Source organism: Macaca nemestrina, chromosome 18 (genome assembly GCF_043159975.1).
Source record: "Macaca nemestrina isolate mMacNem1 chromosome 18, mMacNem.hap1, whole genome shotgun sequence".
NCBI lineage: Eukaryota > Metazoa > Chordata > Mammalia > Primates > Cercopithecidae > Macaca > Macaca nemestrina.
In genome coordinates, this window is record NC_092142.1 from 15,736,002 (window position 1) to 15,759,994 (window position 23,993).

A 23,993-nucleotide genomic window follows, 5' to 3' on the forward strand; every position below is an offset into this window, starting at 1 on the left:
AGACCAGCCTGGGCAACACAGCAAGACCCCATCTCTCTATATAATTTAAATTTAGCTGGGCTGCCAGGCACAGTGGCTCCTGCCTGTAATCCCAGCACTTTGGGAGGCCGAAGTGGGTGGATCACCTGAGTCAGGAGTTTGAGACCAGCCTGGCCAACATGGTAAAACCCTGTCTGTACTAAAAATACAAAAATTAGCTGGCTGTGGTGGTAGGTGCCTGTAATCCCAGCTATTTGGGAGGCTGAGGCAGGAGAATCTCTTGAACCCGGAGGCAGAGGTTGTAGTGGAGATCACACAATTGCACTCCAACCTGGATAAGAGCAAAACTCCTTCTCAAAAAAAAAAAAAAAAAAAATTTAGCTGAGCATGGTGGTGTACACCCGTAGTCCCAGCTACTTGGGAGGCTGAGGCAGGAGGATCGTATGAGCCCAGGAGGTTGAGGCTGTAGTGAGCTCTGATCGCACCATTGCACTCCAGCCTGGGTGACAAAGCGAGACCCTGTCTCCGACAAAAACAGAAAGAAAGAACTGCCTGGACATCACGGTTGGAATACATGAGAGTGGCTGCAGCTGATGCCTTACAGATGCATAGACAAATTACAAATAGGACTTGGTTGGGATTTGCTTAGTAGCAGATGCCTTTGCAGTTTCCAGGCAGCCCAAGGTTCTGCCACTCTCAGACTATCTCTGCGCTGAGAAGCCACTGGGACTCCCCTAAGACAGAGTCCCCTGAGCCCTGTGGCTGGTACCTTCCCAGCATAATGGATGATGGAGAATTCAGTCTTGTCTTTGAGCTGCTTGGGCTTCTGGAACTTGGGGTGGCTGCCCTGCTCCGTGCACAGCTTCTCCACGAAAGACTTGTCCGTGGCTTTGGGGAACCAGCACTCCTCGTCCAGCAGGGCCAGCACACCTGGAGGGTTGTTCTGTGGGAGACAAGTAGGGCTTAAATCAGAGAGGACACCCAACCTCGGGCATTCCATGAAGAGCTGGCCAACTGTACACAACGCATAGGCATCCACCAAGATCTGATACTGTATTTGCTCACATGTAAAGATGAGTTTATGACCCCCCATGCTTCCAAATCCACCCTCAAATTACCCTGTGCCCAACGGACCAGTGTCAGGGAGGGAAGGCAGAACATGTTTGCTGCCGCCCCCTAGTGGGCAACACGAAGACAACATCATGAAGAGTTCATAATTCTTGCAAACGAATTTGTTGCTTGACTTGAATTCACCTAGGGTTCCTGTTAGAAAAGTTTTTTTTGGAGACAGGGTCTCACTCTGCCATCCAGGCTGGAATGCAGTGGTGCAATCTTGGCTCATGGCAACCTCTGACTCCAGGGCTCAAGCAATCCTCCCACCTCAGCCTCCCAAATAGCTGGGACCACAGGCATGCACCACCAGGCCCAGCTAATTAGTAGAAACCCTGTCTCTACTAAAAATACAAAAGTTCACTGGGCGTGGTGGTGCATGCCTGTAGTCTCAGCTACTTGGGAGGCTGAGGCAGGAGAATCACTTGAGCCGAGGAGGTGGAAATTGTGCGACTGCACTCCAGCCTGGGCAACAGAGTCAGACCATGTCATAGAGAAGAAAGGAAGGAAAGGAAAGGAAAGGAGAGGAGAGGAGAGGAGAGGAGAGGAGAGGAGAGGAGAGGAGAGGAGAGGAGAGGAGAAGAGAGGAGAAGAGAGGAGAGGAAAGGAAAGGGGGAAAGGGAAAGGGAAAGGGAAGGAAAGGAAGGAAAGAAAAAGAAAGGGCAGAGAAGGAAAGGGAAGGGAAAGAGGGTAGGGAAGAAAAAAAAAGAAGGAAAAAGAGGATGGAAGGAAGGCAGAAATTAAAGAAAATATCTTTGCTATGAAAATGTGGGTTAATGGACATTGTTACAGTTCCCAAGGATTCGGCTTACAGCCTTTCAGGACATGGTGATGGATTGGGTGGGGGGAATGCTATGCGCATGGGGAGGGTGTGGGGTCCACGTCAGCTCCACAGGGGCCACACACATGTGCAAGGTGTGACGGAGCCCTGCACACCCTTGTGCCCCTCACCGGCCGCTCGATGAGTTCAATGCAGGGCTGTAGGTCCAGCCCAAAGTCAATGAAGTTCCACTCGATGCCCTCGCGCTGGTACTCCTCCTGCTCCAGGATGAACATGGTGTGGTTGAAGAGCTGCTGCAGCTTCTCGTTGGTGTAGTTGATGCACAGCTGCTCGAAGGAGTTCACCTGAGCACATGGCATGGGGGCGGGGCGTGAGGATCTTGGTATGAAGTCAGAAGACAAGGAACCCCACAGAAGCTCCACCTGACAGCGCCCCCATGGCTTGCCCACATCCTGTTCTGCCATCCCAGCACCCAGACGGGGCTGAGACCCCGAAACATGCTGCCTAGAGTCCACCAGGGCTGGCGAAGTTGACATCACATGGCCCTCACACACCTTAAAGATGCTTATCTTCTCCAACTGCACAACCATCTGTGGATGGACAAACCTCATAAGGCATGCTACTGCACGTACAGTGTGGAAACATTGTACAGATTTGAGAACAGAGGTGCAGAGAGAAAGTGACTCTGTAGTACACCTCTTTCAGGATATCTATCAATCTATCAATATATCTATCAATATTGATAGATATCTATCAATATCTATCAGCCAAACCTCCTGGCTGGGTGCAGTGGCTGATGATTGTAATCCCAGCACTTAGGGAGGCCAAGGCGGGAGGATCACTTGATGTCAGGAGTTTGCGACCAGTCTGGCAAACATAGCGAAAACTCTCTCTACTAAAAATACAAAAATTGGCCAGGCACGGAGGCTCATGCCTGTAATCCCAGCACTTTGGGAGGTCAAGGCCAGTGGATCACTTGAGGTCAGGAGTTCGAGACTAGCCTGGCCAACAGGGTGAAACCCCATCTCTACTAAAAAAAAAAAAAAAAATTAGCCGGGCATGATGGCACTAATCCCAGCTACTCGAGAGGCTGAGGCAGGAGACTCACTTGAACCTGGGAGGCGGACGTTGCAGTGAGCCAGGATTGCACTACTGCACTCTGGCCTGGGCGACAGAGCGAGACTCCATCTCAAAAAAAAAAAAAAAGAATTAGCTGGGCATAGTGGCATGCGCCTGTAGTTCCAGCTACTCAGGAGGCTGAGACAGGAGAATTGCTTGAACCCAGGAGATGGAGACTGCAGTGAGATGAAATTGTGACACAGCATTCCAGTCTGGGCAACAAAGCAAGACTCCATCTCAAAAAACAAAACAAGACAAAAACAAAACAAGACAAAAAACAAAACAAAACAAAACAAAAAAACCTTTCCCTTTCTCTGAGAACTTTCCTCCAACCCATGGGTGTGGATCCATTATCCATGTTTCTACTACATGAGGTATTGCAAGCTCCTGCAAACAATTCTTGGGCTTGGAGGTGACCATGTAGCCAATTCAGGTAAGTAAGACTCAGACTTAATTCCAAGATTTTGGTTGGAACTGTTAGAAAAGAGATCTTTTTTTTTTTGCCAAGATTACTGAGAGGCAGCTTTGGCAGCCATCTTGCCACCATGAGGGGAGAGCCTGCTTGAGAATGGAGTCAATATGGAGGAAGGCAGAGAGAAAGAGAGAGAAAGATGGTGGAAGATCAGACTGCCTACAGGATCCAGCTGCATGTCTGGCCTTCTCAGTTCCAGAAACCAATGCATTTCCTGTTGGATTTCTGTCTCTTATACCCTCAAGGATCCACCTTTAACTAGACAGCCTCCTACCCTACCGTAGCCATCTACATGACTTTCTCCAAAATCATGATTCTTCCAAGAAAAATCCCCATCTCGGAGAACCAAGACCACGGCTGTTAGGATCCCACCGAGCTGTACCTCAAAGATCTCAAATCCAGCTATATCCAGGATCCCCAGGAAGGACGCCCCTTGCCGATGGGTCTTGTCCAAGGCTTTGTTCACGCGGGTGAGTATCCAGCGGAAAAGGCGCTCATATGTTGCCTTGGCCAAAGCCTCTACAGCAAAGTCAGCCTGCAGAGGGGAACCAGGGGAACCTGGTTATTCTCATTGGGCTCCATTTTCACATAAGCCAGGCTGGTGGTGAAGATTTTTATTCTTGGCCAGGCACGGTGGCTCACACTATAATCCCAGCACTTTGGGAAGCCGAGGCCAGTGGATCACTTGAGGTCAGGAGTTCAAGACCAGCCTGGCCAACATGGCAAAAACCCGTCTCTACTAAAAATACAAAAATTAGCCAGGCATGGTGGTGCATGCCTGTACTCCCAGCTGCTTGGGAGACTGAGGCAGGAGAATTATTTGAATCTGGGAGGCAGAGGCTACAGTGAGCTGAGATCACACCACTGCACCCCACCCTGGGTGACAGAGCAAGACTCTGGCTCAAAAACAAAAAACAAAAAACAAACAAAAAAAAACCTGACATGGGACTTTGAATATTCTAGTATTGAATAAATGAGGGATAAAGAGACCAGGCGCGGTGGCTCATGCCTATAATCCCAGCACTTTGGGAGGCCGAGACGGGCAGATCATGAGGTCAGGAGATCGAGACCATCCTGGCTAACATGGTGAAACCCTGTCTCTACTAAAATTAAAAAAAAAAATTAGCCAGGCATGGTGGTGGGCACCTGTAGTCCCAGCTACTTGGGAGGCTGAGGCAGGAGAATGGCATGAACCTGGGAGGCGGAACTTGCAGTGAGCCGAGATTGCGCCACTGCACTCCAGCCTGGGCGACAGAGCGAGACTCCGTCTCAAAAAAAAAAAAACCAAAAAAACAATGAAGGATAAAGAGATAGATGGGTGGATGGATGGACAGATGAATGAATGAATGAATGAATGAATGAATGGATGGATGGAATGACAGGTGGATGCGTGATGGATGGCTGGACAGATGGACAGATGGCTGGGTCATGGATGGATGAATGGACAGATGGTGAATGAGGGATGGATGGACAGATGATGGGTGAACAGATAGATGGGCAGATGAGTGGATGGATGGATGGATGGATGAACAGACAGATGAATGAGTGGACAGAAAGATGGATGGATGGGACAGATGCAGAGGCAGACCATGGGTGAATGGATTAATGAATAGATGAATGAGTGAACAGCAGGGTAGATGGATGAATGGATGGATGGGTGGGTGCATGGATGGGTAAGTGATAAGTAAATGGCAGGTACATCATTACCTGTTCTTTTGTCTGAGCTTTCTGTACCACATCTCGCCCAACCTTGATACGAGGAGTGAGGATGGATCTAGTGAAATCCGTCACATTGATTCCCATGAGGTGGCAAACTTTCTGAGCAGCTGGATGGAGAAAAGAAACATCTTGAGTGCATCACAAAAGAAATAGCTTGGCAAGAAGGCACATCACATGGGCTATTTGTGATCTGTGAATACACTGGGTTCTCTTGGGGAAATGGGACCCACTGACCGTGAATATAGTCCTAAACGCTGCTGTCATTAGTGGTCACACTCCCCAGTATTTTGCTGAGAGGCAATGATTTGGGGAGGGGGTGCTGAAGTATGCCCCAGTTGGGGGTTCAGGGTCAGGTAGTTCTAGTTTCAAGTCCCTGTCCCTTCACACTTCCAAGTCATGTGACTTTGGAAAAGCTCTTTACTCTCCCGGAGTCTTGCTTTTCTAAGCTTTAAAAAGGGTCAGCTCTTCAGTACCTTGTTGGTACCCAGGACTAAATAAGGTAAAATATGTAAAGTCCCTGAGGGAGAGAGGGAGGGAGGGGGGTGGGGGGAGAGAGAGACAGAGAAAGATATATATTTATTTATATATTTATTTATTTATTATTTTGGAGATGGAGTCTTGCTATGTCACCCAGACTGGAGTGCAGTGCTGCGATCTTAGCTCACTACAACCTCTGCCTCCCGGGTTCAAGCAATTCTCCTGCCTCAGCCTCCCAAGTAGCTGGGATTATAGGTGCCTGCCACCACACCCAGCTAATTTCTTTTGTATTTTAGTAGAGATGGAGTTTTACCGTGTTGCCCAGGCTGGTCTTGAAGTCCTGAACTCAGGCAATCCACCCACCTCGGCCTCCCCACGTGCTGGGATTACTGGCCCCTGAGATTTATTTAATACTTAGTAAGTATTAAATAGTTACTAATAGTAACATTTATTGAATAGTTACTATTCAATAAATATTTGTTTCACTCACCCTTCCAGGATATGTGTTACAGCATTAGGAAAATGCTAGAATCAACCTAAATGCTTTTTTTTTTTTTTTTTTTTTTTTGAGATGCAGTCTTCCTCTGTCGCCAGGCTGGAACACAGTGCTGTGACCACTAGTTGGTCCCTTAACGTGAAAATAGCATTACATGCTGCTTTGCATGTGCAAGGCAGAGTAAATACAGTGATTTTAGGATTTTTTTCCCCCATCTCTTGGCAAGAGTGCTTTTTCATTTCTCTTTCCCTGAGGTCTTTCCTTGGCATCTGGATTCCGTTAATTTGCCAGATTTAGGGACTCTAATACATAACAAACACCTGAGAATGAAACTGCCACTGCAAAATTATAACTGAGACACTGAACAGGATCTGACCTAACTGACTCCATCTTGCTTCTAACCTCCAAGCTCCACTGAACGATTCCTGGATGTAAGCTGAACTAACTTTGGGATGAACTTAGTTTATAGTTTGTTTATTTATTTATTGAGACAGGGTCTCATTACGTCATCCAGGCTGGAGCACACTGGCACAATCTTGGTTCACTGCAATCTCCACCTCCTGGGTTCAAGTAATTATCCTGCCTCAGCCTCCTGAGTAGCTGGGATTACAGGTGCCCACTACCACATCCAGCTAATTTTTGTATTTTTAGTAGAGATGGGTTTTCACCGTGTTGGCCAGGCTGGTCTTAAACTCCTAACTTCAAGTGATCCACTTGCCTCGGCCTCCCAAATTACTAGGATTACAGGCATGAGCCACCACGCCTGGCCTCTTAGTTTATAGTTTAAAACACAAGAACCCTTTCCCAAAACAAACCCCATTCTTGCCTGGGGACTAGACTGCCTTTGTAGGAATAACATATTAGCCTAAAGATTAGAAATTATGGTTTAGGAGTTCTGTAACTGGAGGCTACAAGAGTCTGACCCTCCCTAAATTGCTCCTGGGGATAACATCACTAATGTAAAATCTAACATCAGTGCTTGAGATATTTTGCAGACCCTGGCACCAGGTGGATCAGCTGACACCACCCAGATCGAGAAACTGGCTCATCTGATCTGATGGCTTCTGTCCAGGAACTGACTCAGGGCAAGAGGACAGCTTCGACGCCCTGTGATTTCATCTCTGACCCAACCAATCAGCACCCCCAACTCACTGGCCTCCCCCTAACCACATTATGCTTAAAAACTCTGATCCCTGAATGCTCAAGTAGACTGATTTGAGTAATAATAAAACTCTGCTCTCCCATGCAGCCGGCTCTGCGTGAATTACTCTTTCTCTATCTCCATTCCCCTGTCTTGATTAATTGGCTCTGTCTAGGCAGTGGGCAAGGGAAACCCAGTAAGCGGTTGCAAAATGTTTTATCAAGGTGGGCTCTAGGGAGTGCGAAAAAGCAACGCAATATACAGCCTGGGCCGGGAAATAAGAAACCTAAGTTTTGCTCTTAGCTCAGCCACCAACAAGCATGGTGGTAGCCATGCCAGCTTCTCAAAACACAAAATACTATTTATTTGTGGGTAGGTTTATCAGATTTAGGGGGAAAATTACAGGATGCTCAGTTAAACCTGAATTTCAGATAAACAAGAATACTTTTTTGGTATAATCATGGTCCAAATGTTACAAGGGACATACTTAAAATTTAAAAAAAGGTTTGTTGTTTACCTAAAATTGAAACGTATCTGGACATCCTGTATTTTATCCAGTACCCCTAATTCTCAGGGCAATTGAGGTCTGTCTCCCCAGGAAGACCACAGATACTGTAAGAAGAGCTATTCTTGTGTCATTTCCTGCTGTATCCCAGTGGTGTATTGCAGGGGCTTGAGAAATATTTCTTTAACAAAACAATTAAGTGGAGTATTTTAGAATAGATGGTCCCTCAGGATCTTGTCTGGTCACTATTAGGGGCGGGATGTGATGACTCTTGCCTGTAATCCCAGCATTTTGGGAGGCCAAGGTGGGAGGATCACTTGGGCTCAGGAGTTCAAGATCAGCCTGGACAACACAGTGAGACCTCGTCTCTATTAAAACTTGTAAAATTTTGTATTTTAAAAAAAGAACAAATAAATAAAACTATTAGGTTTTTTGTTGTTGTTGTTGTTGTTGTTGTTGTTTTTTTAATCCCTGCACTCTGATTCAAAAACTTTCCACATAGGGTCTTGAGCAGTGAAAAGTTTGCAAAAAGAAAAATGAGTGATAAGAACCTAGTCCAACTGTTGTTAAAATCCCAGATACTTTCACCTTGAAAAACAACCAATGGTTAAATGTTACCCTCCCCACGCCCCACAACCCCAAAGTCATTGGTTATTGGTAAAAGGTGGCAAGTACCTGTGTTATCTGGCATGGACGCCTGGTCTGTGTTTCTTTCCTTCTTGAAGACGATATTTCCAAGCTGTAGGACTGATGATACCACCTTCAATATGGCTGAGGTGGGGAGAGAAGAGCAGAGCAGACACAAAGGTCAATGCCAAGGTACCCTGGAGTTTTGGAGCCTAAAGCCACTGGGGACCCAGAGCCAGCCTACATCTTTCCTCTGAAGAAACTAAATTCTGAGCTCAATATTTTCATATGGTTGCTTAAAACCTTGCATTACAATGGAATACCACACAGCAGGGACTGGCAAATTATAGCCCATGGACCAAATCTGGCCCACTGTTTACTATTATAAATAAAGTATTATCGGAACACAGCTATACTCATTCATTTACCTACTGTTTATAACTATTTGCATGCTACAATGGCAGAGTTAAAGAGTTGCAACAGAGATCGTCTGGCCTATAAAGGCTAAAGAATTTACTATCTGACCCTTTACAGAAAATGCACTAGGAACCCCTGCCACAGAACAGTGAGAATGAATGAGTTACAACTACCAAAAAACAAAACTGATGTATTGGGGCCAGCATAGTGACTCATGCCTGCGACCACAGCACTTTGGGAGGCTGAGGTGGGAGAATTGTTTGAGGCCAGGAGTTTGAGACAGCCTGGGCAATGTAGGGAGATCCTGTCTCTAAAACAAAAATACCCCTGACGTATCTTCCAGACACAAACACTGAACAAAAGAGGACAGATGGAAACAAGAATGTACTGCCTAAATCCATATATTGACAGTCCATCCAAGAAGAGGCAAAACTAATCGATGTTGTTAGAAGTCAGGATATTGATTATGCTTAATTGAGGGAAGCTCCGAGAAGGTACATGTGGGCGCTTCTGCGGGGCTGGTGGCATTCTCTTATTTAAAATGGATTCGCCGGGCGCGGTGGCTCACGCCTGTAATCCCAGCACTTTGGGAGGCCGAGGCGGGCGGATCACAAGGTCAGGAGATCGAGACCACGGTGAAACCCCGTCTCTACTAAAAATACAAAAAATTAGCCGGGCGAGGTGGTGGGCGCCTGTAGTCCCAGCTACTCGGGAGGCTGAGGCAGGAGAATGGTGTGAACCCGGGAGGCGGAGCTTGCAGTGAGCCGAGATCGCGCCACTGCACTCCAGCCTGGGCGACAGAGCGAGACTCCGTCTCAAAAAAAAAAAAAAAAATGGATTCTAGTTACACAGATGTGTTCAGTTTATGATAATTCTTTGCACTGCACGCTATGGCATACACAATTTTCTACATGTAAATCTACGTCGGTAAAAGGCTTTTTGAAATAAAAACCCTGTACTTCCTACATACTCTGCTGAGTGTACAAGATGCCCATGTTGGGATGAAGAATATATACATTTGTTTTTACTAGTTGTCCAGGTGTCTCCAAACAAAAACGCTGTGTTCCCAAGATACTTGGAACCTCTCTGACTCCATACTTAGCACATGTTACTGTTAAAATAGTTTCTATGTCTGAAATCCCCACAAGACCGCGAGTTTCTGGAGAGTGGGGGGCCTGCCCTTATCATCTTTGAATTTCCAAAGCCTAGTCCAGGGTCCTGATACACATGGTAGGGAGGGAGAGAGATGGATGGATGGTAGGTGGAAGGTGGATGGATGGATGAATTAATGAATGAATAAATGGATAGAGGATGGGTTCATGGATGAATGGATGGATGAATGGATGGGTAGGTGGATGAATGGATGAATGATGGATGGATGAGGAGAGGATAGATGGATGAATACAGGATGGATTGATGGATGAATAATGCATGGATAGAGGAAGGATGGATAGATGGAATGGACAGAGAATGGATGGATGGACGATGGATAGACGGATAGAGAATTGATGGATGATGGATGATGGATGGAGGAATGGATAGAGGATTGATGGATGGATGATAGATGGATGGATGAATGGATGGATGAACGGATGATAGATGGATGACAGATGGATGGATGGTAGATGGATGGATGAATAGATGAATGGATAGATGGATGGATGGAGAATGGATGATGATTAATGCACATTCTTGGCTTAGCTTAACTCAGGTACAAATCACCCAGAGTTCTGGCTTCAAATCAGTCACTGTGTTCCAGGAACAAAGCCTAGAGATCCCAGACTTCTCTGGTTCCTCAGGCCAAACCAGACATCACAAGGACCATAACAACAGCTATTCTCACACCATGGAGTCCTTGGCCCAGCTCAGCGAAAGGACCCAGCTGCTGACCACCCACCCATTTGCTCCCACTCACTAAGGCAGAAAGACTTCCACCCAAAGTGAAGGAAGCTGCTGTTGACAGGACTTGGAAAGACACTTCCTTTTAACCATAACATCTATGAAAGAGGCTTTGTAAACTATGAAGAGTTGTACTCACAGTTTTAAAAGTGTAAGTTTAAAGTAAAGATTGCTGAAATGCCTGCACAGCCCAGGTGAGCCGGCCAACTCAGGGTTTCTCAATCTTGTCACTGCAGAAATTCGGGGCCAGATAATTCTCTATTGCGGGGAGCTGTCCTGGGCATCATGGGAAGTTTAGTGGCATCCCTGATCTTGAACCACTAGATGTCAGTGGTGGTTACCCCACCAGAGTTGTGACAACCACAGATGTCGTCAGACACTACTAAATGTCCCCTGGAAGGCAAACTCATCTCTGGAGAGAACCACTGGTCTACATGAACAAAGCCAACTAAGGAGGACTGTGGGGACCCAAGGAGGCCACAAACCCACCTGAAGGGGCCAGCAGCTACTCCGTCATAGCCCAGTATTGCTAGAACTTCTGATTTTTCCAGATCATGGAAAGCCAGAGTTTTTATGTGAAGTCTACCCATGGTTTTTTTTTTTTTTCCTTTTGAGACAGTCTTGCTCTGTCACCCAGGTTGGAGTGCATTGGTGCAGTCTCGGCTCACTGCAACCTCCGCACTTCCCGGGTTCAAGGGAATTCTCCTGCCTCAGCCTCCAGAATAGCTGGGATTACAGGCATGTGCCACCACACCCGGCTAATTTTTCTATTTTTAGTAGAGATGGGGTTTCACCATGTTGGCCAGACTGGTCTCAAACTCCTGACTTCAAGTGATCCATGTGCCTTGGCCTCCCATAGTGCTGGGATTATAGGCCACAGTGCCCGGCCTACCCATATTTAAACTTTAGGAACCAATTTTTAAAAGTTTTGAAGGTCATAGTGGCCGATCTCTCCTGTGGGTTCAGGAACCAATGGTTTGCACTTTCTGGTATAGTTAATGTAATTCCAGAAATGACAAAAGAACGCCACCACTCCCAGGCCATAAGAGATGAACCTTGGGGGCAGAGTTAGCAGACAGCAAAGAAGTAAACCAGTGAAGAGACACAACACAGCAAGGGCGGTGACGGCTGGCGGCATCCTGGTGCACTGGTGAAAGCACACATTCTGCAGTTATACAGTCCTGAGTTCAAATCCCAGCTTCGCTTCTTATAAATCTCATCATCTTTGAATTTCCAAAGCCTAGTTCAGAGTCCAGATACACGTAGGGAGGGAGGGAGATGGATGGATGGCAGATGGAGGGGGGATGAATGATGAATAAATGTATAGAGGATGAGTTCAAGGATGAATGGATGGGTGGGTAGATGGGTAGATGGATGGATGGATGGATGGATGGGTGATGGGTGGATGAGTGATGGAAGGATGAGTTGAGGATAGATGGATGAATAGAGGATGGATGGATGGATGAATCATGAATGGATAGAGGATAGAGACTCTACATGCATCTCAATAAGTCCCATGAGCCTCAGTTTCTCTATCTGCAAAATGGAGATGGTAACAGTAGAATCCACTTCATGAAGTTTAGGTCCTATAAGATGCTGAGCCAGGGCCTGGCCCAGTAGGCCAGTAGGGGGTAAAGAGCAGAAGCCACCTATATTAGGTTGAATGTTGGTCCTTCTAAAATATATCCACCTGGAACCTGTGAATATGGCCTAATTTGTGGGAGTAACACTTATTTTTTTTCCTTTTTGTGGGGAACAGGGTCTCACTATATTACCCAGGCAGGTCTCGAACTCCTGGGCTCAAGCTCTCCTCCTGCCTCTGCCTCCCTGAGAGCTGGGATTACAGGCATGAGCCACCGTGTCCAGCCTGAATGTGGCCTAATTTGGAAATAAAAGGTCTTTGCAGATGGAATCAAGTAAAAGATCTCAAAATGAGGTCATCTCGGATTAACCTGGTGGGCCCTACATTTAATGTCAAGTGTCTTTATAATGGACAGAAGAGAAGATCCACAAACTAGAATGCCACATGAAGGAGGAGGCAGAGACTGGAGTGAGACAAGCCAAGGAAAAGCCAGGAACAGCCCGAGCCACCAGAAGCCAGGGCAGAGGCAAGGAACAGATCTCCCTCAGGGCCTCCAGAAGGAAAACATCTTATCTCTTAAAAAAAAAAATTTTTTTTTTTAATTTTTAGTAGACAAGGGGTCTTGCTATATTGCCCAGACTGGTCTTGAACCCCTGGCCTCAAATGATCCTCTCACCTCAGCCTCCCAAAGTGCTGGGATTAGAGGCATGAGCCATTATGCCCGGCTCCTGCCGACACCTTGATTTCAGAACCCTGGCCTCCAGAACTGGGAGAGAATAAATTCCTGTTGTTTTAAGACATCAAGTTTGTGCTCATTTTATACAGTGGCCTTACACCTCTCTTCTTGCTGAGGAATAGGAAACAGGGCTTTCCAACACCAGACATGTGTACCACCAGGGGTACACAGGATGGACGATTTAGGTGATTTTATTTTTCATCTTAAAAATTAGGTGTTTTTTCTAATATGTTAGAAACAGTTTAACCAGGCCAGGCATGGTGGCTCATGGCTGTAATCCCAAGGATTTGGGAGGCTGAGGCAGGGGGATTGCTTGAGACTAGGAGTTCAAGACCAGCCTGGACAACATAGCTGGTCTATGTTCCTGACTCTACAAAAAATTAAAAAATTAGCCAGGCATGGGCTGGGCATGGTGGCTCACACCTGTAATCCCAGCACTTTGGGAGGCTGAGGTGGGCAGATCACAAGGTCAGGAGATTGATACCATCCTGGTTAACACGGTGAAACCCCGTCTCTACTAAAAATACAAAAACAAAATTAGCCGGGCGTGGTGGTGGGCACCTGCAGTCCCAGCTACTCGGAGGCTGAGGCGGGAGAATGGCGTGAACCTGGGAGGCGGAGCTTGCAGTGAGCCAAGATCAAGCCACTGCACTCTAGCCTGGGCGAGAGAGTGAGACTCCATCTCAAAAAAAAAAAAAAAAAAAAATTAGCCAGGCATGGTGGTGCATGAGGATATCTTGAGCCCGGGAGTTCAAGGCTGTAGAACCCAATGTGGTGGGGAAAATCCTGGTCTCCCCTGGTCACCTGGAGCCTCGAGAAGCTCCAGCCTGGAACCTGACCCACCCACTTCTCCATAGGCCCCTTAATGGAGGGTTTGGAAGTAGCTCTTGGTTTATAAATGGGGTTGGTGTACATTTGGGACTAAGGTGGTTCCCATGAGAGTTGGTTATTCGCATGCCGTCATCTGAATGCTTGCTCTGTGTACCATCTGCTCCATTATTTGCTTAACCATTTTCTTTAAATTTACCTCCTTCTCTCTCCTTACATTTATTTTAATAGAAAACTTTCTCTATCTTAAGTGAAAAATAATCTTCACTTGCCATGAATAGATGGCAATTATAAATATAACTACAAGGAAAACAGTATTACCAAATTCTAGCTAGATTCTTTGGCCTGCTGAAGGTGCTGGGCCTGGGGTCTGGTCTCTGTGGTTAAAGGGGAAATTAGCAAGTGCCAATGTACACTGAGAACACTGGGGGCTGGGCATGATGGCTCACGCCTGTAATCCCAGCACTTTGGGAGGCCAAGGCGGGCTGATTGAGCCCAGGAGTTCAAGACTAGAGAATACTGGATAACATGGTGAAGCCTTGTCTCTACTCACCCCTCCAAAAACGAAACCCAACAAAACCCAACCAAACCAAAAAAACCCCAGGTCAGGCACGGTGGCTGATGCCTGCAATCCCAGCACTTTGGGAGGCCAAGCCGGGTGGATCATCTGAGGTCAGGAGTTTAAAACCAGCCTGGCCAACATGATGAGACCCAGTCTCCAATAAAAATACACAAAAAATTAGCAGGGCATGGTGGTGGGCTCCTGTAATCCCAGCTACTCAGGAGGCTGAGCCAGGAGAATTGCCTGAACCCAGGAGGCAGAGGTTGCAGTGAGCCGAGTTCGTGCCACCGCACTCCAGCCTGGGTGACGATAGCGAGCCTCCATCTCAAACAAAACAAAACAAAAACCCTAAAATCAAAAATTAGCCAGGCATGGTAGCACATGCCTATAGTCTCCATGACTTGAGAGGCTGAGGTGGGAGGACTGCTTGAGCCTGCAAAGCAGAGGGTGCAAGGAGCTGAGATTGCGCCACTGTACTCCAGCCTAGGTGACAGAGTGGCGTTATCTCAGCTCACTGCAGCTTTGACCTCCTGGGCTCAAGTGATCTTCCTGCCTCAGTCCCCCAAGCAGCTGGGACTACAGATGTGCACCACCACACCCGGTTAATTTTTTGTATTATTTGTAGAGAAAGAGTCTTGCCATGTTGCCCAGGTTGGTCTCGAACTCGACCTCAAGTGATCTGCCTGCCTTGGCCTCTCAAAGTGCTGGAATTACAGGCGTGAGCCACCATGCCCAACAAAACACAATTTATTTATTATTATTATTATTATTATTATTATTATTATTAGAGACGGAGTCTTGCTCAGTCGCTCAGGCTGGAGTGCGGTGGCGTGATCTCAGCTCACTGCAAGCTCTGCCTCCCGGGTTCATGCCATTCTCCTGCCCCAGCCTCCTGAGTAGCTGGGACTACAGGCGCCCGCCACTATGCACGGCTAGTTTTTTTGTATTTTCAGTAGAGACGGGGTTTCACCGTGTTAGCCAGGATGGTCTCGATCTCCTGACCTCGTGATCCGCCTGTCTTGGCCTCCCAAAGTGCTGGGATTACAGGCGTGAGCCACCGCGCCCGGTGCCAAAACACAATTTAAATGATCTCATTGTTTTCTTTCACAAGAATAGACGATAATTTAATAAACTCTGTATCAATCAACCTATTTTAGTTTGTTCCAGTTTTTTTTTCTGTTTTCTTTATTTCTTTGTAGAGACAGAGTCTCACTATGTTGTCCAGGCTGGTTTCAAACTCCTGGGCTCAAGCAATCCTCCTGCCTCAGTGTCTCAAAATGCTGGGATTACAGGCATGAGCCACTGTGCCCAGCCTGTTCCAGCTTTTTATTATTTAAATAAAACTATACTGAACAGTCTAGTACATTAAGAAAAAAGGATTTAGTAAATGTCTGGCACACAGCAAATACTTAACCATTGTTCATTGTTATTTAAAAGCAAGATCAGAAGCAAAACTGACCCATCCTAAATAAAATGAATCATTCTTGGAGAGCCTATGTCATTCAGACAAGGAAGCTATCAGCACTAGATTCTGATGTGGGACCCTGGCCGAGACCCACACATACCACCCATTTGTCAACCGACCCATAGAGTCTTATTTTTCTAGACCCCAAGTTATCTTCGGAGGAGCTGCCCCTCCCCAAATGTAGCATTTCAGCAACCTCAGTGCTATTCTGGGGCTCCAAACGGGCGTAGGCGTGGGAAGGAGGGGAAACTTTCCACAATTCTGTCCTGGTATTCCCAAAAGAGATTAACCTTGAACACTGAGGCATATCTAACCCAGAAGGAAAAGTGTTTCTGAAAACACAGTGTCCTGAACAAGTATTTCTTTCTGAGCTGTCCTGTTCTCAAGACCCAGTATGTTTCTTGGCCATTGGTTGGGTGATTTTGATCAATATCAATCGATCACCAGAGCAACCCCTCCAGGAAGAGCCTGAGTAAAACCACTGCCTCGATCACTCCCCCTCCCACATGTTCCTGATGAAGCCAACATCTCTATCTTCAGCTCCAAGAATCCATTCTTAGGGACCATAATGAAACCACCCTGTGCTTTCCACAACCCTGCCTATGTTGCATAGCTCAGGAATGTGCATATCAACCAGTCAGAGTCAATGACACTCCGTTCAGGAAGTTAAGCCGGGAATCTACTCTGTTCTTTAGACATAAACTCAAAGAATTTAAGGGCTGGAACCCAGCCATGTCGCTGTCAACAAACTGCATCCTATAGAGAGACAATGTAGTCAAGAGAGAGATAGAAGACAAATTAGGTTCTAGAAACATCTTTTGAGCAACTAGATCTCACTATACCTGAAGCTTGAATTCCTGAACTTTTTTTTTTTTTTTTTTTTTTTTGAGATGGAGTCTAGCTCCATCTTCTAAGCTGGAGTGGAGTGGCATGATTTTGGGTCACTGCAATCTCTGCCTTCTGGGTTCAAGCAATCCTCCCACCTCAGCCTCCCGAGTAGCTAGGACTACAAGTGTGCACCACCATCCCTGGCTAATTTTTTTGTATTTTTAGTAGAGACAGGGTTTCACCATATTGACCAGGTTGGTCTCGAACTCCTGACCTAAAGTGATCTGCCCACCTTGGCCTCCCAAAGCGCTGAGTTTACAGGCCTGAGCCACTGCGCCCAACCTCTCTGCACTTTTCAACATTGTGAGTTAGTCACTTTCCCTTTGGTTTAAGCCAGCTTGGGTTACTTGCAACTAAAAGAGTCCTAGTTATACAGCCACTTTTCTACAACACAAAACACAAACAAACCACCTAGAATGAAATTCATTTTCCTCCTTTTTTTCTTTTTTAATGGAAAGTGGGGAATTCAGAGAGCAGAAATCTGTCCTGACCAGAGAAGAATTCTTAACAGGTTCTACTGGTACCCAGGCAGGCTACCCTCCAGATTCAAGGTGTGAGGCTTACATAGCTGCTCCTCCTCGCTGAAACCCATGATCGCCATGGCCTCCAAGGTTTCCTGGAACATCTCATCATCCTGGGCTGCTGGGATGGGCACAAAGCCATTGGAGAGGAAGGTGTAGTTGTTGAAGCCCTCCAAAAGCAAGTCACCTAGAAGGAGAGGAAGAGGGCTCAGGGTCAACAAGACACGCTTCTAATTTCAACATGAGATGGAGATCTGGTCAAGGGTCTGGGCCATCATAATTCCTTTCCCTTTCTCAAGGCTTGGACCATTTAAAATCCTCATGCATCATCATGTAGACAACCATACCAACCACTGCTAGCCTTGCACAGTGGTGCAGGTTGTGCACTGCTCCAGTGACTGCAGCTGATATCCAGCCTTGGTTCTGCTTGCTAAGCCAGAATCCCTGGCATGAAGTTGCATCTACCTGGAGGAAGGGATGCCTTTACCTCAATTGTCCAGAGGCACCCTGCCTTCAGAGACAAAGCTGTCAGACGAGTTAGATTGACCTTTACTCATTTTTTTTTTTTTTCTTTTGAGACGGAGTCTTACTCTGTCATCCAGGCTGGAGTGCACTGGTGTGATCTCAGTTCATGCAACCTCCTCCTCCCAGATTCAAGCGATTCTCCTGCCTCAACCTCCCGAGTAGCTGGGATTACAGGCGCCCGCCACCATGCCTGGCTAATTTTTGTGTTTTTAGTAGAGATGGGGTTTCACCATGTTGACCACACTAGTCTTGAACTCCTGACCTCAGGTGATCCACCCATCTCGACCTCTCAAAGTTCTGGGATTACAGACGTGAGCCACCACACCTGGCCTTGTTCATCTATTTATGAAATTTTTATCAAATTCAAACAGGCACATGAGTTTTAAAAATCAACGACTACTAAAGGTTTATAATGAAAAATAGCATTCGCCAGTCACATCCCTTCTCCAACTCCTACCTTACTCCATAATACCTGCTTTTTAGCTCTTTTAGCTGCTTTTTTTCTGGCGGTTATCACTATCTCTCTGTAGAATAGGCTTGCTATATATACTAACCTATTATAATGTATATACCATTATGTATTATATATAATAGGCCAAGGGTTCCCCAACCCACAGGCCACAGACCAGTACCGGTCCATGTTAGGAACTGGGCCGCGCAGCAGGAGGTGAGCAGCAGGTGAGCGAGTGAAGCATCATCCGTATTTACAGCCGCTGCCCATCGCTTGCATCACTGCCTGAGCTCGGTTTCCCATCAGATCAGCGGCAGCATTAGATTCTCATGGGAGCGCAAACCCTATCGAGAACCGCGCCTGTGTGCTCCTTATAAGACTCTAATGCCTGATAATCTGTCACTGTCCCCCATCACCCCTCGATGAGACCACAGGAAAACAAGCTCCCAATGATTCTATGTTATGGCGAGTAGTATAATTATTTCATTACATATTACAATGTAATAATAAAGTGCACAGTAAATGTAATACACTTGAATCATCCCGAAACCATCCCTGCCACCCCCCCCCACCCAATCTGTGGAAAAATTTTCTTCCAGGAAACCAGTCCTCGGTGCCAAAATAGGCGATTTTGGCCTATTGGAAGACCAGAGGTAAAGCACAGTCACTGTAATAGGCGATTTCCGGATATGTCAAGTTTAGATAATATCTAGTAACTTCCTGCTATGGCAGGCAAACATGTAGCTTTCTTATACAACCTTTCCTTTCTCCCAGCTTTTTTTTTTTTTTTTTTTTGAGAGGGAGTTTCACTCTTGTTGCTCAGGCTGGAGTGCAGTGGTGCGATCTTGGCTCACTGCAACCTCTGCCTGCCGGGTTTAAGCAATTCTCCTGCCTCTCGAGTAGCTGGGATTACAGGCACCCACCAACACACCTAGCTAATTTGTTGTATTTTTAGTAGAGATGGGATTTCACCATGTTGGCTAGGCTAGTCTCAAACTCCTGACATCAGGTGATCCACCCGCCTCAGCTTCCCAAAGTGCTGGGATTACAGGTGTGAGCCACCGTGCCCAGCCACCTCCAGCTATTTTTAGTTGAATTAATACATAAGGCTTATATCATGGATTGGCAAATCCGGTCCCCTGTTGTTTGTGTAAATAAAGTTTTATTGCAACACAGCCGCTCTGATGTCCTTGTTTATTTCTCACGGCTGCTTTCTTACAACAGAGCTAGTAGTTGCAACAGAGGCCATGTGGTCCTTAAAGTCTAAAATGTTTACTACTGATCCTTTAGTGAAAACAGTTTGCCAACTCCCTGTTTATATTATGACATTAATTAGATATTCTCTGTAAAACTGTATCCTATGATTACATTTCCTTTGTTGTTGTTCGGCTTCTCCCCGACCCTCAGCTTTATAATTGCCTTTCTTTCTCCTGCACCATTTGCTTTTATTATACCCTCCAATACATCAAAGATCCTCTTCCAGATCAATCGTTAATTAGGTTGGATTTGGTTATACTTTTGGAAAGACGTCAGCAAGATATTTTTCTTTTAAAATAAAGGCCTTTTATGGGTCAAGTCACTTGGAAGCTGCTTGATAAACTCGAGGTTAAATTGACCCAAGACACCAGTTAACTCAAACTTTTGGATTAACTTGAAATGCCTGATTCAAGTCACGAGGATTGAGGTCTTTGCCAAGACTTCATTATCCCGAGTTTGGATGCTTTTAGGAATATTTGGTTCTGTCTACAAGCCCAACATCTTTCCAGTTCTATCATCTAGAATACAAAGGGCCCCCGGGAATTTAGCTGTGAGTCCTATACTTGCCCATTTCTGGAAGACCAGAGGCAAAGCACAAAACTGGAACCCAAGTTACCAGACAACCAAACTGTTTTCTTTCGTGCCAAATAAAAGGAAGAGGAATGTCAATATTTTTCCCTGGCCCATTCCACAGGGTCCTGCACTGTAACTGCTAATGTACCATGTTTGCTGGTATATAACATACATTCAGCATACCCCCTTTACCAAAAAGTGCTCCACCTCATATCCTATGTTCCAGAAAGCCAGCCATTAAGGAAACTTATTTTTATTTTTTTGAGACAGAGTCTGACTCTGTCACCCAGGCTGGAGTGCAGTGTTGCAATCTCAGCTCACTGCAAGCTCCACCTTCTAGGTTCAAGCGATTCTCCTGCCTCAGCCTCCCGAGTAGCTGGGATTACAGGCGCCAGTCACCACACCTGGCTAATTTTTGTATTTTTGGGGAGACAGGGTTTCACTATCTTGGCCAAGCTGGTCTCAAACTCCTGACCTTAGGTAATCCACCCGCCTCTGCCTCCCAAAGTGTGGGATTACAGCCATGAACCACTGCGCCCCACCCTGGAAATTTAAATAATGGAAAACGCCACCCCCGTAGCTGAGCTCTGTAATACACTCCAACACAGCGAAGTTCTGAGCTCACACAGATCCTTTTGGTAACTGTCTTAACCAAAATAACTACACTCGGGCCACAAAAGAGATGGGAAGCAAAGTCTGTATTATTCCCATAAAATTTCAGACTTAAAACTTATTACAAATACGTAGACTCTACTACGGACAGGTAGTGACTGATCCATTCCTTTTTTAAGCTATGTGATTTGTATATATTTTTAGTAGTAAACAACTGCATGTCCAGAACTGAACTCATAACTTCCTACTGGAGTCTGTTGTACAGTGTATTGTATTTACATAAAAAACATTTTTCCCTACAACAGAGGTCGGCAAACTTCTGCACACTGCCTGTTTTTGTAAATAAAGTTTTATTGTAACACAGTGACGCATCTGCACTCACTGGTTTATGTGTTGCCTGTGCTCATTGGTTTACGTGTTGCCTGCATACTTCGGTTTATGTGTTGCCTGTGCTCATTGGTTTACGTGTTGCCTGCACACCTCGGTTTATCTGTTGCCTGTGCTCATTGGTATATGTGTTGCCTGTGGCTGCTTTTGCATTACAGTGCAGAGTTGAATAGCTGTGACAGAAGCTGTGTGGCCTGCAAAGCCTAAAGATTTATTATCTGGCCTTTTACAGGAAAAGTTTTGACCCCTGTTCTACAAAGTCACTGGCAAAACATGTATAATGAAAAGTGCTTAGCCCCGCTGGCCCTGCAAATTCCTTATAAAACCAGAATGTATCTTTTATACTTGCAAGTTTTATAAATTGGCGAGTAAAGTAAATGTCTTTCTCCCTTTCCTTGAAGGCACCGATTGTGTCTAGTTGGACTTGATGCTCTCTGGTCTAATTAGACATGAATCATTAATGATCTAATGTCTAATTGGAGTTGATGGCTACTATGTTACATAGTAGGTGGTCAGTAAATGAGAATGACTGAACAAAAGCCACACTCACTCACTGGGAGGAGATGAAGAACTGCTCATCTGTCACTCACAGACATGGTCCTTTCTGGCAGGATCTGAGACTGTTTTAATAGCCAATCCCTTAACCTCGGATTCTGATGAAAGGGAAGGCTCAAGCCTTCCAATCACACGTCATTGCTAGTCACTTACTTTTCATCTTCTCCTTGGCTCCAGCAATCATGTAGTAAAAGATGTGGAACGTCCTCTCGTCTCTGGCTTGGCGAATTGCCCGTGATTTTTCCAGCAGATCTGGTTTGGAGGGAGTTAGGGATTCTGGGGATACTGCGAGTGTTCTTCTGGTCTTCCACATCCATCTCTATCATACCCAATTCACACGGGATGACTTTCCAGTTCTGCCCCAGGGATTGGTAATGTCTAACTTTGACCATCACCCCTACAGACAAATGGAACCACTAGGTGCTGCCAGCAGACCTCAGATGCAGAAAGAAGGGAGGGGAATAGAGTGAAAAGACAAAGCATAGAAAGACCCCAGGAAGATGGTAATGAGATGTTCCCCTAACAGCCATCACCAGCAAATCTTCTTTAAAGTGAGCTGTCTTCAGACATTACAGAATGCAAATAATGACACCCTCTATGATTTATGATTCATTCCTATGTGAAATGATGGATATAAATTGTCTCACTGAAGCCTCACACAGTATGCTAGGAAGTAAGTGCAACTATTATTGGTGTTTTCATGAAGGGGAAACTGAGGTTCAGAGAAGGGAGGTCCTTTCTCAAGATGATACAGCTAGCAAGTGGCAAAGCGGTCTTCCATGCCCTCTGTTCCAAGAGTGGGGTCTCATGGGACGGAGGGGAGAGAGACCATAAACATGCTATACTAATTAATTTCAGGAGAGCTGCTCTGCCATGGAGGGTGGCAGGAGGGACAGCAGAGGGGAAGGCAGGTGAGGGTGGCATGGAGATCCCAGGGTCTGGGGTGATGGAAGAGGACAACTAGGAGGCTGGGCTACTGTACTGGGTCGATTTCCACAGCAGTAAGTGTGATGCTGCGGGATGATGGGGCTGGATGAGCAGACCTTGTCTTCTTCAAGTCCTAAACCCAGCTAGCAGTGCCTGGGCTACCACAGCCCATGTCCTAGCTGGAAAGCAGTGATTCTCAGACTTTCTCATGGTGTGTCAAAATTCCTAGAGGGCTTATTCAAACCCAGCTTGCTGGGCTCCACCCTCCAACATGTGATTCAGCAGACCTGGGGCAGGGCCTAAGGTGTGCATTTCATATATATATATGTGTGTGTGTGTGTGTGTGTATACATACGTATACACACACGTGTATACACGTATTGTACACAATATATACACACGTATACACACACACAGGAACACACATACATATATGTTTGAGCCAGAGTCTTGCTCTGTCACCCAGGCTGGAGTGCAGTGGTACAATCTTGTCTCACTGCAACCTCTGCCTCCCATCTTCAAGCAATTCCTCTGCCTCAGCCTCCTTAGTAGCTGGGACTACAGGTGCATGCCACCACGCCTGGCTAATTTTGTATTTTTAGTAGAGACAGGGTTTCACCGTATTGGCCAGGCTGGTCTCGAACTCCTGACCTCAAGTGATCTGCCCGCCTCGGCCTCCCAAAGTGCTGGGATTACAGGCTTGAGCCACCGTGCCCGGCTGAGATGTGTGTTTCTAAAGAGCTCCCAAGTGATGCTGATGCTGCTGGTTTGGGAAACATACTTTCAGAACCACTGATCTAAAAGGAAGGCTGAGGCCTGAAGGACAGCGCTATGCCTGGGGATCACTCTAAACACAGGAAATGAACTGCTGAGAGGAGTGTGCAAGGCTGCAGGACAAAAGGGCCCTGACCGAAGCCTGGCAGCCCTCCCAGCTGCAGGACAGGAATCCTGGCTGGTTTGGGCAGATTAAAGTAGAAACATACAAGACGTTAACAGTAACACAATAGCCACCACCTATGAGATGCTCACTTTGGGCCCCGCCCCATACTAGGGGCTGTGCATACTATTATGCATATTATTTCATTTAATCACTGCACCAGCTCCACAAAGTAGGTGCGATCACCCCCATTTTACTGAGGCAAAACTGAGAGAGCTTCAGTGGTTTTCCCAAATCCCCGCAGCTTAGACAAGTACAGTGGAGAGGAGGCCACTCCACAACCCACCCCCTTATCCAGGGCATATAACGTGGACAAATGGGACCACGAGGTGCTGCCAGCAGACCTCAGGGGCAGAAAGACGCTAAGTCACCCCCCAGGCCCTATTCATTGCCAAGCACGTGGTCCGCAGGAAGCTGTGAACACACCACACCCTTGAGCCCGAGG

General features: G+C 46.3%; 1 protein-coding gene across 6 annotated transcripts in view; it reads right to left on the minus strand.

Moving 5' to 3' along the window:
- LOC105467913 (myosin heavy chain 11) overlaps nt 1-23,993 on the minus strand; it is a 152,802-nt gene that overhangs the window by 52,704 nt on the left and 76,105 nt on the right. For all 6 annotated transcript variants that reach the window (XM_071084164.1, XM_071084165.1, XM_071084163.1 and 3 more), the window contains 7 exons: nt 21,838-21,936; nt 17,368-17,511; nt 8,475-8,570; nt 5,169-5,287; nt 3,844-3,996; nt 2,041-2,214; nt 749-922 (listed from right to left, as the gene is read on the minus strand). In XM_071084164.1, the coding sequence (XP_070940265.1) occupies nt 749-922; nt 2,041-2,214; nt 3,844-3,996; nt 5,169-5,287; nt 8,475-8,570; nt 17,368-17,511; nt 21,838-21,936 (959 nt within the window). The remainder of the gene's footprint in view (nt 1-748; nt 923-2,040; nt 2,215-3,843; nt 3,997-5,168; nt 5,288-8,474; nt 8,571-17,367; nt 17,512-21,837; nt 21,937-23,993) is intronic.